Here is a 16,331-nt window from a genome sequence, read left to right on the forward strand (position 1 = left end):
ACTATATAGGGCCATGCCGGCTCAAGACCAGAAGAGTTGGCTTTTGCTGACAGCAGTGTCAATGATTCAGTAGGTGGTGTGCCACTCTGAATTGGTGCTATGCCAGTGGAGTGCTAGGGGGTGCTGTGCTGTTGGGGTTGCTGTCTTCAGCTGCCATGCACAAGCAAGGGCCACTGACCATGTGTGGTCAGCCTAGTGATCGCGAATGCTCCGCAGCATCTTTCCTGGTTCTGTTCCCTGCTGCAGGGTGACTGCCCTGTTCTTCCCAAGAGGTGGCTGCATGTCCCAGGTCGGTGAGTGATCCCTGCAGCTAGCCAGCGATATACTCTGGGATTTCTCAGGAGCGTGCCCAGTATAAATGTTGGGTACTTGTGCTGTAATAGCGTGTAAACATGGTGCTCTTTCTCCATCACAGACCAAGTGCCATGCACACAGTCAGGAGTTAGGCGAGGCCTGTGGAGCAGAGGGGCAGGAGCCCTGTCTCACTGTCATACTTTGCCCTTCTATGACTCCTCCTATGAGAGGATCTCGGCATACATGAATGGAGACACCCCTCCACCGGGGTGTGCGGAATCATCACCTTCATTGTGCTGATGGGAAACTGAGGCACAGAAGCAGGAAGGGAGTTGCCTAAGGTCACCCAGCCAAGCGGGGACAGAGCCAGGGCTGCACCAGAAGTCTCCTGACTGAGAAGTGCTTACCGGATGGCCCCTGCTCCCTTTCCACTCCTGAGTTCCCTTATCAGTGAAGCACCTGGCTGCCATTTACCCAGGCCTTTTCAAGCTAGCGACAGCCAGAGACCTGGGTGGTGTTCAGAGAGAAACTGGCTGAATTTGGCACAAGGCCCTTCCCTGACAATGCAACTGCTGAGTTTGCCACCAGCCTCCATGCAGAAGGAGGGAGCTTGGAGGTGACTCCTGCACTTTATCAGTGCTGCCCAGTTCAGGACAGAATGCGAAGTGTAGAGAATCACAGCTCAAGGACAGCCGATAAACTGTGGAACAGGAAGGCTTTGATTTGGGCCACTGGCTTGAAGGGAGACTGAGCCAGGAAACATCCAGGCTGAATAGATGTTAGATTTCTCTTAGATAATCAGCTTCATCTCCCCAGGGGAAAGGGTGTGAAGCCCAGGGCTGGTGGCAGTTAAATGCAGTCTGGGTGAAGAATTGGACAATAGATCACATGGGGATGGGAAAATGGACAAGATAGCAGAATTGGTCTTTACAGAATAACCCTGGTTGCTAACGATGAGAAAGCTGTTAAATCCCATCTGGTCTATCCATAGCTCTGCAAGGGCCAGGACAGGATTGGCCCTTGCTGGGTATTGTCCAGAGCTTTGTGGCTCCTCCCCAATTTTCTTTAATTTTAAAGAAGCCTCCTGCCCCACAAAAGAAGGTGCAGAGGGTTCCAACATGACCCTCAACCAGGGTGGTTCATCGCTGCTCCATCACAGAGATTCTGAAAATCAAGCCAGTCGGCACCGAGAATGACACAGCTGTGCCGAACTGTCAATGAAGCAGGCGATAGCAGTTAAAAGGGGGAGGGAAGACGACACTAGGGAGGCAGCATGTGAGGTAAACAGGATGGCCCCCGCCCCATCTGCCCCCTCTCACTTCCTGCCCCCTGACTGCCCCCCTCAGAAACCCTGACCCATCCAACCCCTCTACTCCTTGTTCCCTGACCGCCCCCTCCTGGGACCCCTGCCCCTAACTGCCCCCTGGGACCTCACGCCCTATCCAAGCCCCCATGCTCCCTGTTCCCTGACTGCCCTGACCTCTGTCCACACCCCGACCCTCTGACAGGCCTCCTGGGACTCCAACACCTATCCAACTGCCCCCGTCCCCTGATTGCCCCCCTCATCCCCCGCCCAGAACCTCTGTCCCATCCAACCGCCCCCTGTTCCCTGACTGCCCGCCCGGGACCTCCTGCCCCTTATCTAACCCCCTGCTCCCCGCCCCCTTACCATGCCGCTCAGAGTGGCAGGACTGGCTTATTGGAAAGCCTGGGAGGTGGGTGGGTGCAAGCCATGCTCCCCATGCGGCAGCGTGGCTGCGGGGGTGGGGGGACAGCAGGAGAGCAGCCGGGGGCTAGCCTCCCCGGCCAGGAGCTCAAGGGCTAGGCTGGTCCCTGGGGCTGGCTGTGGCCTGCGGGCCGTAGTTTGCCCACCTCTGATCTATCATAGAATATCAGGGTTGGAAGGGCCCTCAGGAGGTCATCTAGTCCAACCCCCTGCTCAAAGCAGGACCAGTCCCGAATTAAATCATCCCAGCCAGGGCTTTGTCAAGCCTGACCTTAAAAACGTCTAAGGAAGGAGATTCCACCACCTCCCTAGGTAACGCACTCCAGTGTTTCACTACCCTAGTGAAGGACGTAAGCTCTTTGGGGCAGGCTCTGTTGGTCACTGCATACGTACGGCACAAGCGCCGCGTTGGCCCTGGTCTTTGCCTCTGACTGCTACCATGGTATAAACAGTAACTGTCCCAGTCTCCAGGGCTCCCCCCCCCGTTCTTTGGGGAGAGGATTCTGCAGCCTCAGCAATCTCGCTGCCAGCAAGCTTTTCCTGAGATTCAGCCTAAGGTTTCCTTTCCTTAACTCACTGCTAGTTAACGCCCTGGTGCTCCTGCTAGAGCACTTCCTCTCCTCCCAGCTGCGTCCACCCTTTGGATACGCGCAGATAGCATTGCCTTCTTTTTCCGCCATTGTTCAGACAAGCCCCTGCCAATTCCCTTCCTTTCCTCCTACCTTTTAAATCAGCCCTTCCAACCCCTGATCATCTCTAACCTTCCTCTCTGCATTCTGGGCAGCCCGTCTGTCTACATTTGCCTGGGCCTGAGGCCCCCTGACCCAAAGGTGTGATTCTGGAGGAGTTCTCCCCATCATGAGGTACTGTTCTCCTTGGACAAGGCAGGCTTGGTTCTGCAAAGCCTTTGTCCAGGTCAATTTTAAATTCCCCAAGCAATGTAGCTCTTACCCCTTCCCTTCCACCGGCATCCTGGTCCTATATCATCTGCTGGCCTGTCTTCAGGCAAAATTCTCCAAGCTGCTAACAGGTCAATGACCCAGCAAGATCTCCCCAACTGTAACCATGGGAGACCATCGTGTTCCTGGGGAAATATGAGCAGCTGCTGCCCCGCTCACTTAGATGGGAGAGCCTACACCAGTGCATAGATGAGCCCCATAGAGAAGGGCAGCCATATGCTTGTCTTGTGCTGTATCCATCCAGGTCCGCATCAGCGTGCTGCCTCAGTGCCTCCCAAAATTACAATGGGTTTAGAGAATGGCTGAGAGAAATTCAGCTGCCCTGGCAAAGCATAAAATGTGTGCAGGTTTAAAAAAAAACAAAAAAACAAACACCCAAATTCCAGCCCCAAGCAAAAATGAAGCTGAACTTTTGGAAGAGGCAGCTGCCGGCTTCAGGGTGGAATCATAACCTTTGAGAAGTCACAATTGTGCTTGAGGAGACAGCAACTCCTAAAAGTCGCATCGCTCCTCCATCACTGCTTCCCCTTCTGCCTGTGCGGTCAGCCAGTATTTGGGTCAAGCAGGGTTCTTTCCCTTAGGAGGAGGAACCAGTGATAGGAGTCAGGTATTTCTTTGGTGCAATCCTGTTTGTTTACAAAGAATGTTCAGCCAGTCCTGTTTACCTGAACACAGTAAGAACAAACAGCATCAGGCAGTTTCCTTACACAGAAATCCCCATGCCTGTATCTCCAGTGTTTCCTGTGCCCAAAGAGCTCTGTCTCTTTGCTGCCTCTCAGGGCCAAACTCATGACTGCTTCTCTCCCTGCCTGCTAGCTTTCTCAACTCTAGCACATACCCACAGCTTGCCAAACCATCCCCTAGCCCTTGTATTTGCACTTAGGGAACCCTTCAGCCCACATGGCTTAGCTTCTAATCTGTTCTTACCATGCAGACCATTGCCTTGGATGGTGGCTTATGTTATTTTAAGATATCTCACTATTCAAGAGGGCTTAATTGCTCCTTCCATTTCCACCTGAAAGAAGACTGCTTAGCCCCGCTATTGGCTTTAACCAGATCTGTCATTGTCTGTAGATTAAAGACCCAACTGATGGCAGCCATTATCGGCTTCCACTATAGCAGATTATTTTACAAAACAGCCAAAGGTAGAGGCAGACTTGCAGCATTGTCAGGACTCTGGAATTATATCCAAGGTTAAATGGCACACCCCTATAGTGACAGCAATGAAAAGGAAGGGGGCTGTTCACATTGATGGTGATGTTAAGATTACCATTAACCCAGTATTGCATGTGGCTTAGTATCCTTTGCCTATAGCAGACACACTGCGGGAAGCGCACAGTGTGTGAGTTCCACCCCAATCAAATTATGACATACTTGGTAATGGTGTTTAATATGGTTTATTGTCTGCTATTTTGGTTTGTAAAGGACAAGTAGACTTGTATTTGCCTCATCAGCTGCTGGGAAGCATTTCTCCAAGACCACTCTTTCCCAAGCCTATCTGGAAACAGGGACTGACAAGACGTAGCTCATGATTAACACACACTAGGGCTTAGTTCCATATAAGAGGCTTGTGTTTGGAATAGCACCTGCTATTTGGCTGCAAGTCATGGACCAGGTATTACAGGGCCTTCCTGGTACTCCGTGTTCCTAGGTGCAACACATTGGGCACGGGAGCCAGTATCAAGTACATAAAAGGTTGTTACAAGAAGGCAGGAGGAGAATTGTTCTCATTAACTTCTGAGGTTAGGACAAGAAGCAATGGGCTTAAATTGCAGCAAGGGAGGTTTAGGTTGGACATTAGGGAAAACTTCCTAACTGTCAAAGTGGTTAAGCACTGGAATAAATTGCCCAGGAAGGTTGTGGAATCTCCATCATTGGAGATTTTTAAGATCAGGTTAGACAAACACCTGTCAAGGATGGTCTAAATAATACTTAGTTCTGCCATGAGTGCAGGGGAGTTGTCATAAACATACAGCTAAGGGTATCATAAAATCCCTCCTTTACCTGTAAAGGGTTAAGAAGCTCAGATAACGTGGTTGGCACCTGACCAAAAGGACCAATAAGGGAAGAAGATACTTTCAAATCTGTGGGGGAAGGTTTATGTTTTGTTTTTCTTTCTGTTCTCTCCAGGACAACGACGAACCAGGGCAGGGAAAATACATCTCCTAAAGCCCTACCTGAACTAAGCATCTAAGATTACAAATTTTTACTGGAAAAAGGCTAATGTAGTGCCCATCTTTAAAAAAGGGAGAGAGGAGGATCCAGGGAACTACAGGCCAGTCAGCCTCTCCTCAGTCCCTCGAAAAATCATGGAGCAGGTCCTCAAGGAATCAATTCTGAAGCACTTAGAGGAGAGGAAAGTGATCAGGAACAGTCAGCATGGATTCACCAAGGACAAGTCATGTCTGACTAATCTAATTGCCTTCTATGATGAGATAACTGGCTCTGTGGATGAGGGGAAAGCGGTGGACGTGTTGTTCCTTGACTTTAGCAAAGCTTTTGACACGGTCTCCCACAGTATTCTTGCCAGCAAGTTAAAGAAGTATGGGCTGGATGAATGGACTATAAGGTGGATAGAAAGTTGGCTAGATTGTCGGGCTCAACGGGTAGTGATCAATGGCTCCATGTCTAGTTGGCAGCCGGTATCAAGTGGAGTGCCCCAAGGGTCGGTCCTCGGGCGGGTTTGGTTCAATATCTTCATAAATGATCTGGAGGATGGTGTGGATTGCACCCTCAGCAACTTTGCAGATGACACTAAACTGGGAGGAGAGGTAGATACACTGGAGGGTAGGGATAGGATACAGAGGGCCCTAGACAAATCAGAGGATTGGGCCAAAAGAAATCTGATGAGGTTCAACAAGGACAAGTGCAGAGTCCTGCGCTTAGGACGGAAGAATCCCATGCACTGCTACAGACTAGGGACCGAATGGCTCGGCAGCAGTTCTGCAGAAAAGGACCTAGGGGTTACAGTGGACGAGAAGCTGGATATGAGTCAACAGTGTGCCCTTGTTGCCAAGAAGGTCAATGGCATTTTGGGATGTATATGTAGGGGCATTGCCAGCAGATCGAGGGACTTGATCGTTCCCCTCTATTGGACATTGGGGAGGTCTCATCTGGAGTACTGTGTCCAGTTTTGGGCCCCACACTACAAGAAGGATGTGGAAAAATTGGAAAGTGTCCAGCGGAGGGCAACAAAAATGATTAGGGGACTGGAACACATGAGTTATGAGGAGAGGCTGAGGGAGCTGGGATTGTTTAGTCTGCAGAAGAGAAGAATGAGGGGGGATTTGATAGCTGCTTTCATCTACCTGAAAGGGGGTTCCAAAGAGGATGGATCTAGACTGTTCTCAGTGGTAGCTGATGACAGAACAAGGAGTAATGGTCTCAAGTTGCAGTGGGGGAGGTTTAGGTTGGATATTAAGAAAAACTTTTTCACTAGGAGGCTGGTGAAACACTGGAATGCGTTACCTAGGGAGGTGGTAGAATCTCCTTCCTTAGAGGTTTTTAAGGTCAGGCTTGACAAAGCCCTGGCTGGGATGATTTAGTTGGGGATTGGTCCTGCTTTGAGCAGGGGGTTGGACTAGATGACCTCCTGAGGTCCCTTCCAACCCTGATATTCTATGATTCTATGAAATTGTAAGTAATAGGAAGGAAATGCATTAGATTATCTTTCTTTTAGCTTGTGAATTTTCCCTAGGCTAAGAGGGAGGTTTATTCCTGGTTGGTTTTTTTTTTTTGGTAACTTTAAAGTTTTGTCTAGAGGGGAATCCTCTATGTTTTGAATCTGATTACCCAGTAAAATTACCTTCCATCCTGATTTTACAGAGGTGCTCTTTTACTTTTTCTTTATAATAAAGTTCTGCTTTTAAGAACCTGATTGGTTTTTAGTGTCCTAAAAACCCAAGGGGCTGGTCTGTGCTCACCTTGTTTACTCTCAAGCCTCCCCAGGAAAGGGGGTGAAGGGGCTTGGGGGGATATTTTGGGGAAACAGGAACTCCAAGAGATCCTTTTCCTAAATCTTTGTCTAACTCACTTGGTGGTGGCAGCGATATCGTTCCAAAGACAAGGAAGAATTTGTGCCTTGGGGAAGTTTTAACCTAAGCTGGTAGAGATAAGCTTAAGGGGTCTTTCATGTGGGTCCTGACATCTGTACCCTAGGTTCAGAGTGGGGCAGGAACCCTGACAGGAGTGAACTAGATGATCTCTGGCGGTCCCTTCCAGTCTTAGGATTCTATGATGAAGAGCACCCGGAGAATACTCCAGAGGTACTTGTAAGGCTGCCTGAATGCACTCAGGGAGCAAAGAGGGAAAATGGGGCTTGTTCCAGGACCCCACTGAATTCTGTGCCCAAACCATTGACAAAGCTTGTTTGATTCAATCACAAGACAAGCTTTATGGCTACCCAACCTCAAAAGTGTCCTTTCTGGGGACAGTCAGTTATGACCACAAGTTCTTGCCAAACAGAGGGACTGTGTGACATCCCCTAAACGAATTGTTACCCAATGGGCAGAATCGGTGTCGGCCCATACGCTGCACCAAGGCCTTTTGATGAGGCCAAGAAGCTCATGTTGTCTGAGAGAGCTCTTCCGCACTAAGGCGCATTTGTGCCTGTAAAGTCAGCGTGTGTCGTTTCCCCATATGCAATAGGAGCAGTGAGATTGTGTGTGGTGGATCATGCCTGTTGCGTCTAGATCTCTTCCCTTGGCAGAACAGAACTATGCTCATAGACTTTAAGGTTAGAAGGGATCATCATGAGCATCTAGTCTGACCTCTTGCACATTGCAGGCCACAGAACCTCAACCACCCACTCCGGTAATAGACCCCTAACCTCTGGCCGAGTTACTGAAGTCCTCAAATCATGGTTTAAAGACTTCAAGTTACAGAGAATCCACCATTTACACTAGTTTAAACCTGCAAGTGACCTGTGCCCCATTCTGCAGAGGAAGGCGAAACCGCCCCAGGGTCTTTGCCAATCTGACCCAAGGGAAAATTCCTTCCTGATCAGTTAGACCCTGAACATGTGGGGGTGTGGTTACAAAGGGGTGGTCATAGCACCAGAGCAGGCAGCCGGAGCAACCCCCGCAGGAGGAGGATGGACAGAGTGACCAGATAGAAAGTGAAAAATCGGGATGGGGTGGGGGGTAATAGAGCCTATATAAGAAAAAGCCCCAAACTGTCCCTATAAAATCAGGACATCTGGTCACCCTAGGGATGTGACTAGGTGACTCTTGGCCCTGGAAGCGAGACAAAGGCCGGAGGAGGAGCAACAGGCAGAGCAGGGGCCAGGCAGCTGGAAGCGAGTCAGTCTAGGCTGGCTTGGGGGGCAGGAGGAGGGTCAGAGCCCTGGCTCTGGGCTCCCCCCCACAAGATGGACTTGGCTGAAAGTCACTGATTTCTCTGCCAGCAAGTTCTGTCCTGTGCTGCGTTCCTGTCAACTAATAAACCTTCTGTTTTACCGGCTAGCTGAGAGTCACGTCTGACTGTGGAGTTGGGGTGCAAGGCTCTCTGGCTTCCCCAGGAGCCCCACATGGGCAGACTCACTGCAGGAAGCGCATGGTGTGTGAGTTCCACCCCAGTCAAATTATGACAAGCTACTTGGTAATGGTGTTTGATATGATTTATTGCCCGCCATTTTGGTTTGTAAAGGACAAGGAGACTGCCATGTTAGGCAGCCTTCTTTTTCCCTTAGAAGAGACAAGGCAGGAAATCTAGTGGCTAGTTGTTAGGCAACGGGAAGGATTATATAGGGTGGGAAGGGGTTCTTCTTCCTCTGCTCTTACTTCGGAGAGAAGGGAAAAGATCAGACACTAGTTATCCGCCTCAATAACAGCTCAACTCTAATTGAATGGGAAAAGATCTGGTTTATTGTTTTGTTTTAAAGGAAGCATACCTCCATCCATGGGGTTTCTACCTCGAGTGGCTAGGGCTCTTACTCACAGACAGGATGTCACAAACGGGTTAGGGTGGGAAGTTAGTTAGGCCCCTTACCTGATTCCTCCTCCTCATTCTCATCCATCAAATCTTGGTCTCCACAGCAGCAGCATCTGAACACGGTATAGAGAGTGGCCATCATTTACCCTTTTGTAATTCCTGTCTGAAAGTGTGCCTGGTTATAAAATCCGTTCAGTATTATTAATCCTCGCTCCCTAGTCCCTTCTTGCCTGTCCTATTCCTAATTCCCTAGTCAATAAAGAATCGGTTGTTTAAATTGTGGTCTCTGTGATTATTTTAGATAAGCTCTGATAGATGGGCTATAGTGAGGGAATCTTGGGAGCCTTCCGTTGCCTCCCTGCAGTCTTCTGGAAGTAGGGTCCTGAAATAAATAATAAAAACTAACAGGTGTGGAAGGGGATGCTGAATGCTCCAAGGTCAGACCCAGGAACATGGTAAGCTTCTTGCCCTGGAGACAGTATGCTCACAGAGAGGAGGCATGCTCCCCCAGAGTCCTGACTGGCTTCATATGGAGTAGTTCCAGAGCATCGCCCTGGTGACTCCGTGACAGTGGGCAAGACCTAACAGCCAGACACCTGGGAAAGAATTCTCTGCCAAGAGCCCTCCCCATCTCGTGTCCCATCTCCAGCCACTGGAAATATTTGCTGGCAGCAATCGCAGATGGGCTACATGCCATTGACAGAGCAGCTCTGATCTTAGGCTGGGGAGTTACAAAGTTTCACCAATCTCTGTAGGGGAACTGGCTTATTCTGGGTCTAGATCATCAACCTCCAACTTTAATCTGAAACCCAAAGACAAGGAGCCCCTGCAATGGTTGCAGAGAGGGGCGGTATTTTTGGCTGCTTGCTGTTACAAGATTAGTGTGACAAGCAGAAGCTTTGAAGTTAGCCACGGCACGCAGCAGGGACAGATCCTCAAGTGGAGTCAGAGACAGTCTGTATGTTCCCCATGGCCCAGATTAAACCCTTGCCAGTGACAAACGCCACTGTAAAACGTGCCACCGAAAATGATCCATGCTGGCTGATAAAGGGATGGCCTAATATGAATGGATTAATGGATGGCCGGAATGCTATATGGCCAGCTTTCTTTGCTTGAAATGACCAGTTACGTGGATATCCAGGCTGCCGAATGTCACAGGTGGCTGGTGAAAATATTTGGGAGGGGGGAGAACTGAGTCCCACCCCTGTGAGTATTTGGAAGGTACCTACTCTGAGGGAGAGGGGAAATCAGGCCCTGCTCTCTGGTGGGTAGGGGTGGGGCTTGCTATCTCTATCCCAGCCCAGCGTGGAAGGGTTTGGAGAGCAAGCCTGCCCCATACTCACCCTGCAGCAGCAGCTCCAGTTCTGTGGAGCTGGGCCCGGCTCCCCGCTCGGGACAGTTGGCATTCACGGATTTGGAGGAGCCTGCCCCGGCATCGTGTGATATGTGCATCCATATGCAGGCAGAGTGCCACTGGCTAGAGGGCTTCACTTGCCAAGCTGGGCGTGCATGTGGGCAGTGGAGTGGCAAAGCAGAGAGGTTTGGGAAGGGGGCTGAGCCCCCTCTAGCTCTGCCTAGCCACCACCTATACCTAACATGTGGCCCTAGGGCAGTTGTTCCAATGTAGCTCAGGTCAAGCTTCTGCCAAGAATTACACGAGGCCCTTTGGGAATGAAAATCCTGGCTGGGAGTTGTGTGTGGTGGATAGGGATTGATAAACAAGCAGAGGAAATGGCATGGTTGTTAACAAACACAACACGGACCTAGATGTGCTCCTTTGCATTCTTGGGGGTGGCCATCTGCCCCATGGCAGCAGATCCACGTAGCCCCCAGGGGGCTGTTAATGGCACGTATGTCTTTGATTGCAGAAGATGCCCATTCTAAATTCCCTGAAGTATTCTGTGTGAACTCAGCTAATTCCACGCAGATGGTGGGAGTGTTAAGACTTGTTTGCACAGACAGGAGTTCCTGACCAGATTGTAAGTGACAATGGAACTCAATTCCTATCCAAAGAGTTTAATTTGTGTGTCAAAAGAAATGGGATCAACCACGTCACATCAGTGCATTCCCTTTTTGCCTCAAACGAAGTAGCGGAAAAGTTTATTCAAACATTCAAACAAACAATTTGCACCGCAGCCCCAGATAAAGGCAGTTTACAGTACAAGATTGTGAATTTTCTGTTGGCCTATAGAAATGTAGCCCATGCTGCTACAAATCAGGAGCCAGCAATGTTGTTTATGGGATGTAATTTAAGGTCTCTCCTGGACTTGTTAAGGCCCGATCTACAGAGAGACATTCATAAGAAACAGTGTGATCAACTGGCTGCAAAATAATCCCACCCAACTGCATAGCTTTCACATGGGAGAAAGTCTTCATGAGAGACACCCACAATAAGTCATGGAAACCTGGAGATTGTGTCACAGACTGGTCTTCTGCCTTATCAGACAGAAGAGGCACCAGACATGCCATGGAGAAGACAGAGAGATCTGCTTTGGAGCACAATCCTGTGGAATGTTCTGTCCCACAGCAACGCCTGTTGAAAACACTGAACTTGCAATACAGCCCCAGTGACTTGTGATAGCATCAGTGAGCCTCAGGGCCCTGTTTCTGCTACAAGAGACCGGAATGCTAGAGGGCAGAAAGCTGGTGCTGATCCAGCGGCCTGAGAAAGTGCAGACACTGTTCTGAAATGGGTGGGGGGATGTCAGTGAGATGTGATCCACGGAGAAATTACAAACCAGTTCTCAGACTGAATTTGTATCATGTTGTGTGTTTAGTGAGTGATGCATTGCATTTTTTTGGCACTTTACAATTACATTAAAGGTGGAGGAGCCTGTAGTGTATAAGAATAGGGTAATAACCCTCTAAATGAAAAGGAGGACTTGTGGCACCTTAGAGACTAACCAACTTATTTGAGCATAAGCTTTCATGAGCTACAGCTACATCTGATGAAGCGAGCTGTAGCTCACAAAAGCTGATGCTCAAATAAATTGGTTAGTCTCTAAGGTGCCACAAGTCCTCCTTTTCTTTTTGCGGAAACAGACTAACACGGCTGCTACTCTGATCCCTTTAAATAGTTTGTAAACTCTCTAGTGGCGCTCACTGTGTTTTGTTTAAGAAGCTGCCAGACGCAGAACCCAGCCACAGCAGCAAACTCTATGTAGCCAGGCCTGGATGCTGGGGATGTTCAATAAGCAGAAAGAAAAGGAGGACTTGTGGCACCTTAGAGACTAACCAATTTATTTGAGCATAAGCTTTCGTGAGCTACAGCTCACTTCATCGGCTGCATTCAGAGGAAAAGCAGAGTTATTTGGACCCCACTGGGCCTGGCTGGTTCCTTCCTATTATGTTTGTTTCTCCCCTGGTTTCTTCTGGCCACGAGTTCTAGATTGGTGGCCAGACCCCGAGGATGCTCTGTCTCCTGCACGTTTCTCGCTCTTGCGACTGCCAGTTCCATTACTGTGCTGGAGCAGAGGGTGATCACGCATGGCAATGGTGTCATGTTGGTGCCATGGGCCCATCCCCTGGAGTCCAGTGAAGGCGAGGACTGAAGTGGAGCCAGTGTGCAGCCAGGAGCCAATGCTGAGAGCTGTGTGCTGTCGTGATGTGATTTGGGCAGCCTTTGCTGCTGAGCTTGGAGCCTGCTCTTGCTCTTTCAAGACTACACAGGTACCGAGAATGGCAATAATCAACGTCCAGGAATGCATGGGCCAGTCCAGCTGGAGGCGTCGCAAATTGTGTTGTTATAATAAATGTGACATCTTGTCTCGTCCCTGAAACGATCCTGTGTAGTTTTGTCAGTATAACACTGCATGTTGGGCGTTGAGAGCTTTTGGAGGGATGCAGTGCTGAGTTCCCTAAGCTGCTACAGCAGAAACAGTTCTGCTGCCCTGATCATGAGGGAGGAGCCTATCTCCAAACAATGCACATCCCTAAACTCTAGCACCTACTGCACCGGTGCCTACCCTCCATACCCAAGGAGTGGCTGATAAAGGTGCCTAAGATCAGAGAAATCTGTTCCTTCTGTATAGGAAGCCACACTGGAAAGGGCCTACTACCCCTATGGCTCTCACAGAGCTGAGCACTTCATGTTGATAGAGCTCAGAGCCCTTTCCAGTGCTGGGTCAGCATCACCATCCTTCTTGGAGACCGAGGCCCAGAATGGTGAAGTGACTCAGCCCTGTCCCACAAGGAGTTGCTGGCAGGGTTGGGCTAGGGGCCAATCGCTTGCTAATTACTGCCTTCACAAGCTAACTGCTTAACCGACGCTCCCCAGGGACCTCCTCCTCATTGCTCTTTTCACCCCTGTCCTAGTGTGAGGGCCGGGCAGAGGCAGCGGAAGGCAGTTGGCAGCTTCCTTCGGGACAGGAGGTTCTGTTTAAGTACAATGGCCTTGTCTGCCCAGAACTGTTTCCCAATAGGAGGGACAAAATTTTCTTGTCTTCATTTGCAACATTTAAACTGGCACAGGCTAGAGAACAGCTTGTTCCTGAGCGTCACAGAGACTCAGTACCAAACAACAGGGGCTGCGGCCAAGCCACACCACACCACACCACGCTGTGCCACTCTCAGCTGGCACAGGCAGGCCAGGGCAGGACTGGCAGGGCAAGGGATGAGCAGGGAGCAGTTCCAGTGCCTCACTAGGGGGCGCTCTGCTTTCTAAACCAGGACTGCAGTGCTGTGGTGTTGTAGGTGCCATCTTTTGGCAAAGGCTTAAAAGTAAGCTGCTGCTCAATTAAGGTTATTAAAATTCCCATGGTAGGTCCTGCAAGAGTATGTTATTTAGCCCTGCTATCCAGGCCCGATTCCAATTATACTCTGCCTCCCGGAATTCCCCCTGCTGTTTCAGTGGGATTCCAGATGTCTGGTTCCCAGGGAGCACCTCTGCACCAACTCTAGCTCGAGAGCCCAAGGTAGAGAGCAAATGCTTGCTGCTTGCACCAGCTCCCGAGCAAAGAACGTGCATCACGCCACTAACAATATGGCATGTTGTTAAAGACTGGACCGTGCTCACATGTTAAGAAAAGGGCTTGTAAGGCTCTGCCTAACAGTGCCATCTGGTGCCTCCTGCATAGAAATACCGCTTGGAAACTAACCCATCTAGCCGAACAACTGCAGAGACTAAGCCCCAAAATCTGTGCCTGCTGGTGAATGTAAAATTGAGCAGCAGCCCTATCTGGGAAATCCTGCACTGTGTACGCTGAAGGGTTAAATACCCAGTAGTCAGCTGCCACATGCTCTCACACCGGCCAAGCAGGCTCTGCAGTAGGAGAAGGAAACTCCACCCCAGCTAATGCTCCAGTTTGCTAATGGGAAGATCCTTCCCTTGCACGTTAGCACACAGCCGGGGAGTGGGAGTAATCCACCCTCCAAGTTCGGGGTGTGAGGAGCTTCAGAAAGGTTCCCTCCACCAGCCCAGGTTCTCCAGCCCACTGCAGGGGGTCTCCAGCCCACATTGGGGGTGCTCAGGAGGATGTGGGGGCCAGGAGCCGTACTGGCAGGGAGGGGGCTGTGGGCTGTTTCCACAGCAGCTGGAGAAATGGCCCAAGCTGTTTTTTCTTCCCTTGCTTCGGGATTATTCCATTTGCGCTGAACTCTGAACAATAAAAGTCAGTGCTGGGCTCCCCTGCTGCTGGTGACCACGTTCCCTGGCAGCGCTCCTGCTCCCTTTGATTCCTTGGCCCCCTCCATATCTCATCTGCCTTGAGGTCACTTCCTTCCTTAGCTAGCTCACCCCTGCTGCCTACTCCCTGGGGCTTGTGCTGCCAAAGGGCTTCAGAGCTCTGCTCATGGGGGGGGGGCTTTCCCATTGACTGCCCGTGATGTCACACCTGGGGCAATGGGCTCACGGTGCTGACCTGCTCTTTCCTGAGTTGTTTAATAGTCTCTGCATCACCAGAGGCAGTGAGACTCAGTGTAAGCTGTGCACTGCCTGGAGAACCCCGTTCCTCAGCCTTTGAGTACCTGCTGCATGCACTCCCCACACCAGGGCTGTCCCAGCACCCCCCAGGCATGACTCATCAGTCATTTATTTCAAGGCACCCAACCTTCCCCTGACCAACAGCTGCGTTCACCTAACAAGTTGCAGTGGGGGAGGTTTAGATTGGATATTAGGAAAAACTTTTTCACTAAGAGGGTGGTGAAACACTGGAATGCGTTACCTAGGGAGGTGGTAGAATCTCCTTCCTTAGAGGTTTTTAAGGTCAGGCTTGACAAAGCCCTGGCTGGGATGATTTAACTGGGAATTGGTCCTGCTTTGAGCAGGGGGTTGGACTAGATGACCTTCTGGGGTCCCTTCCAAACCTGATATTCTATGATTCTATGATTCTATGAACATGGGGCACATTGCGGCCATGTGGCTGTGAGGGACTGTGGGTCCTAGCATGCAGCGCTCCAAGTAGCACCCATAAAGATGGCAGGTACCGATCCCCATCTCTGGCAATGAGGAGCGTTGCATGCTGGGATCTGTGGTTGTACGGGATCCTCAGGGTGTAACCTCAGACCCTGGGACTGCTGTGCCTCCTTAAATCACTAATCTGGGTCATCACTCACAATGCCTGGTGACAAGCAGCAAACCTCTCCAGATGCTGTTACCACTCAGTACAATCTCATGTGGAGCCCCACACTCAGCCAGATTGCATGAATGCTCCCAGAGCCACCCATGAATCACACAGAGAAAGGCACCAGCCAAATCCCCCTGAGCTCCCAGCACTGTACCTCAGGAATATACCATCTTGCACAGCTCAAGACCCTTTCTTGAACAATGCAAGTTTATTAATGGGTTCACCACTTCATCAATGGAAAGTGGACATACACCAGCCTTTGTAATGTGAGTAGATTTACCAAACACTTCAGTCAAACCCACTGGTAAAGATTAACATTAGAATAAGTTTATTGATTACAAGGGATGGATTTTAAGTGATTATAAGTGATAGGCAAAAAGTCAGAGTAGTTACCAAAAGAAAATAAACACATGCAGTCTAACTTCTCAACCATATTAGACTAGGCAATATCTGGACTAAGGAGATTTTCTCAGCCCACTGGATACTTCAGGTTGATAGCAGTCTTTCATACGCAGGCTCTCCTTGTTAGCCTGGGGACCAGTCGCCTCAGCTGCAGCATTCTTGTTGCCTTCAGCATGGGTGGGGTAGGAGAAAGGATCAACCCTGCGGCCTCTATCCCCTATTTTATATCCTCACTCCATGTGCTTGGAGAATACAAGTCCTGGCATGTCTGGAGGGCATTTCTGAGTCCCCAGGCAATGCTGAGCAATTCCCCTGGTGTGGCCTTGTGCAAGTGAGCTATTGAATTGTAACTCCCTTGCTGGACAATGATGGTTGATGATTGTTCGACACCAGCCCGGGTGTTGCTTAGCTCCCTTGTTGTTATCTATGGGGAGCTAATATCTGGGCGATTCCCCA

At 50.0% G+C, this 16,331-nt stretch overlaps 1 protein-coding gene across 1 annotated transcript in view; it reads left to right on the forward strand.

Annotated features, from left to right (window-relative positions):
* Positions 1 to 9,187, forward strand: part of TUSC2 (tumor suppressor 2, mitochondrial calcium regulator) — a 34,853-nt gene extending 25,666 nt beyond the window's left edge. Inside the window, exon 3 of the mRNA XM_073352576.2 lies at positions 5,110 to 9,187. Coding sequence (XP_073208677.2) covers positions 5,110 to 5,148 — 39 coding nt within the window. The 3' untranslated portion in view covers positions 5,149 to 9,187. The remainder of the gene's footprint in view (positions 1 to 5,109) is intronic.
* The last annotated feature ends 7,144 nt before the right edge of the window (positions 9,188 to 16,331 follow it).

The sequence above is a fragment of the Lepidochelys kempii genome, chromosome 7 (assembly GCF_965140285.1).
Source record: "Lepidochelys kempii isolate rLepKem1 chromosome 7, rLepKem1.hap1, whole genome shotgun sequence".
Lineage (NCBI taxonomy): Eukaryota > Metazoa > Chordata > Testudines > Cheloniidae > Lepidochelys > Lepidochelys kempii.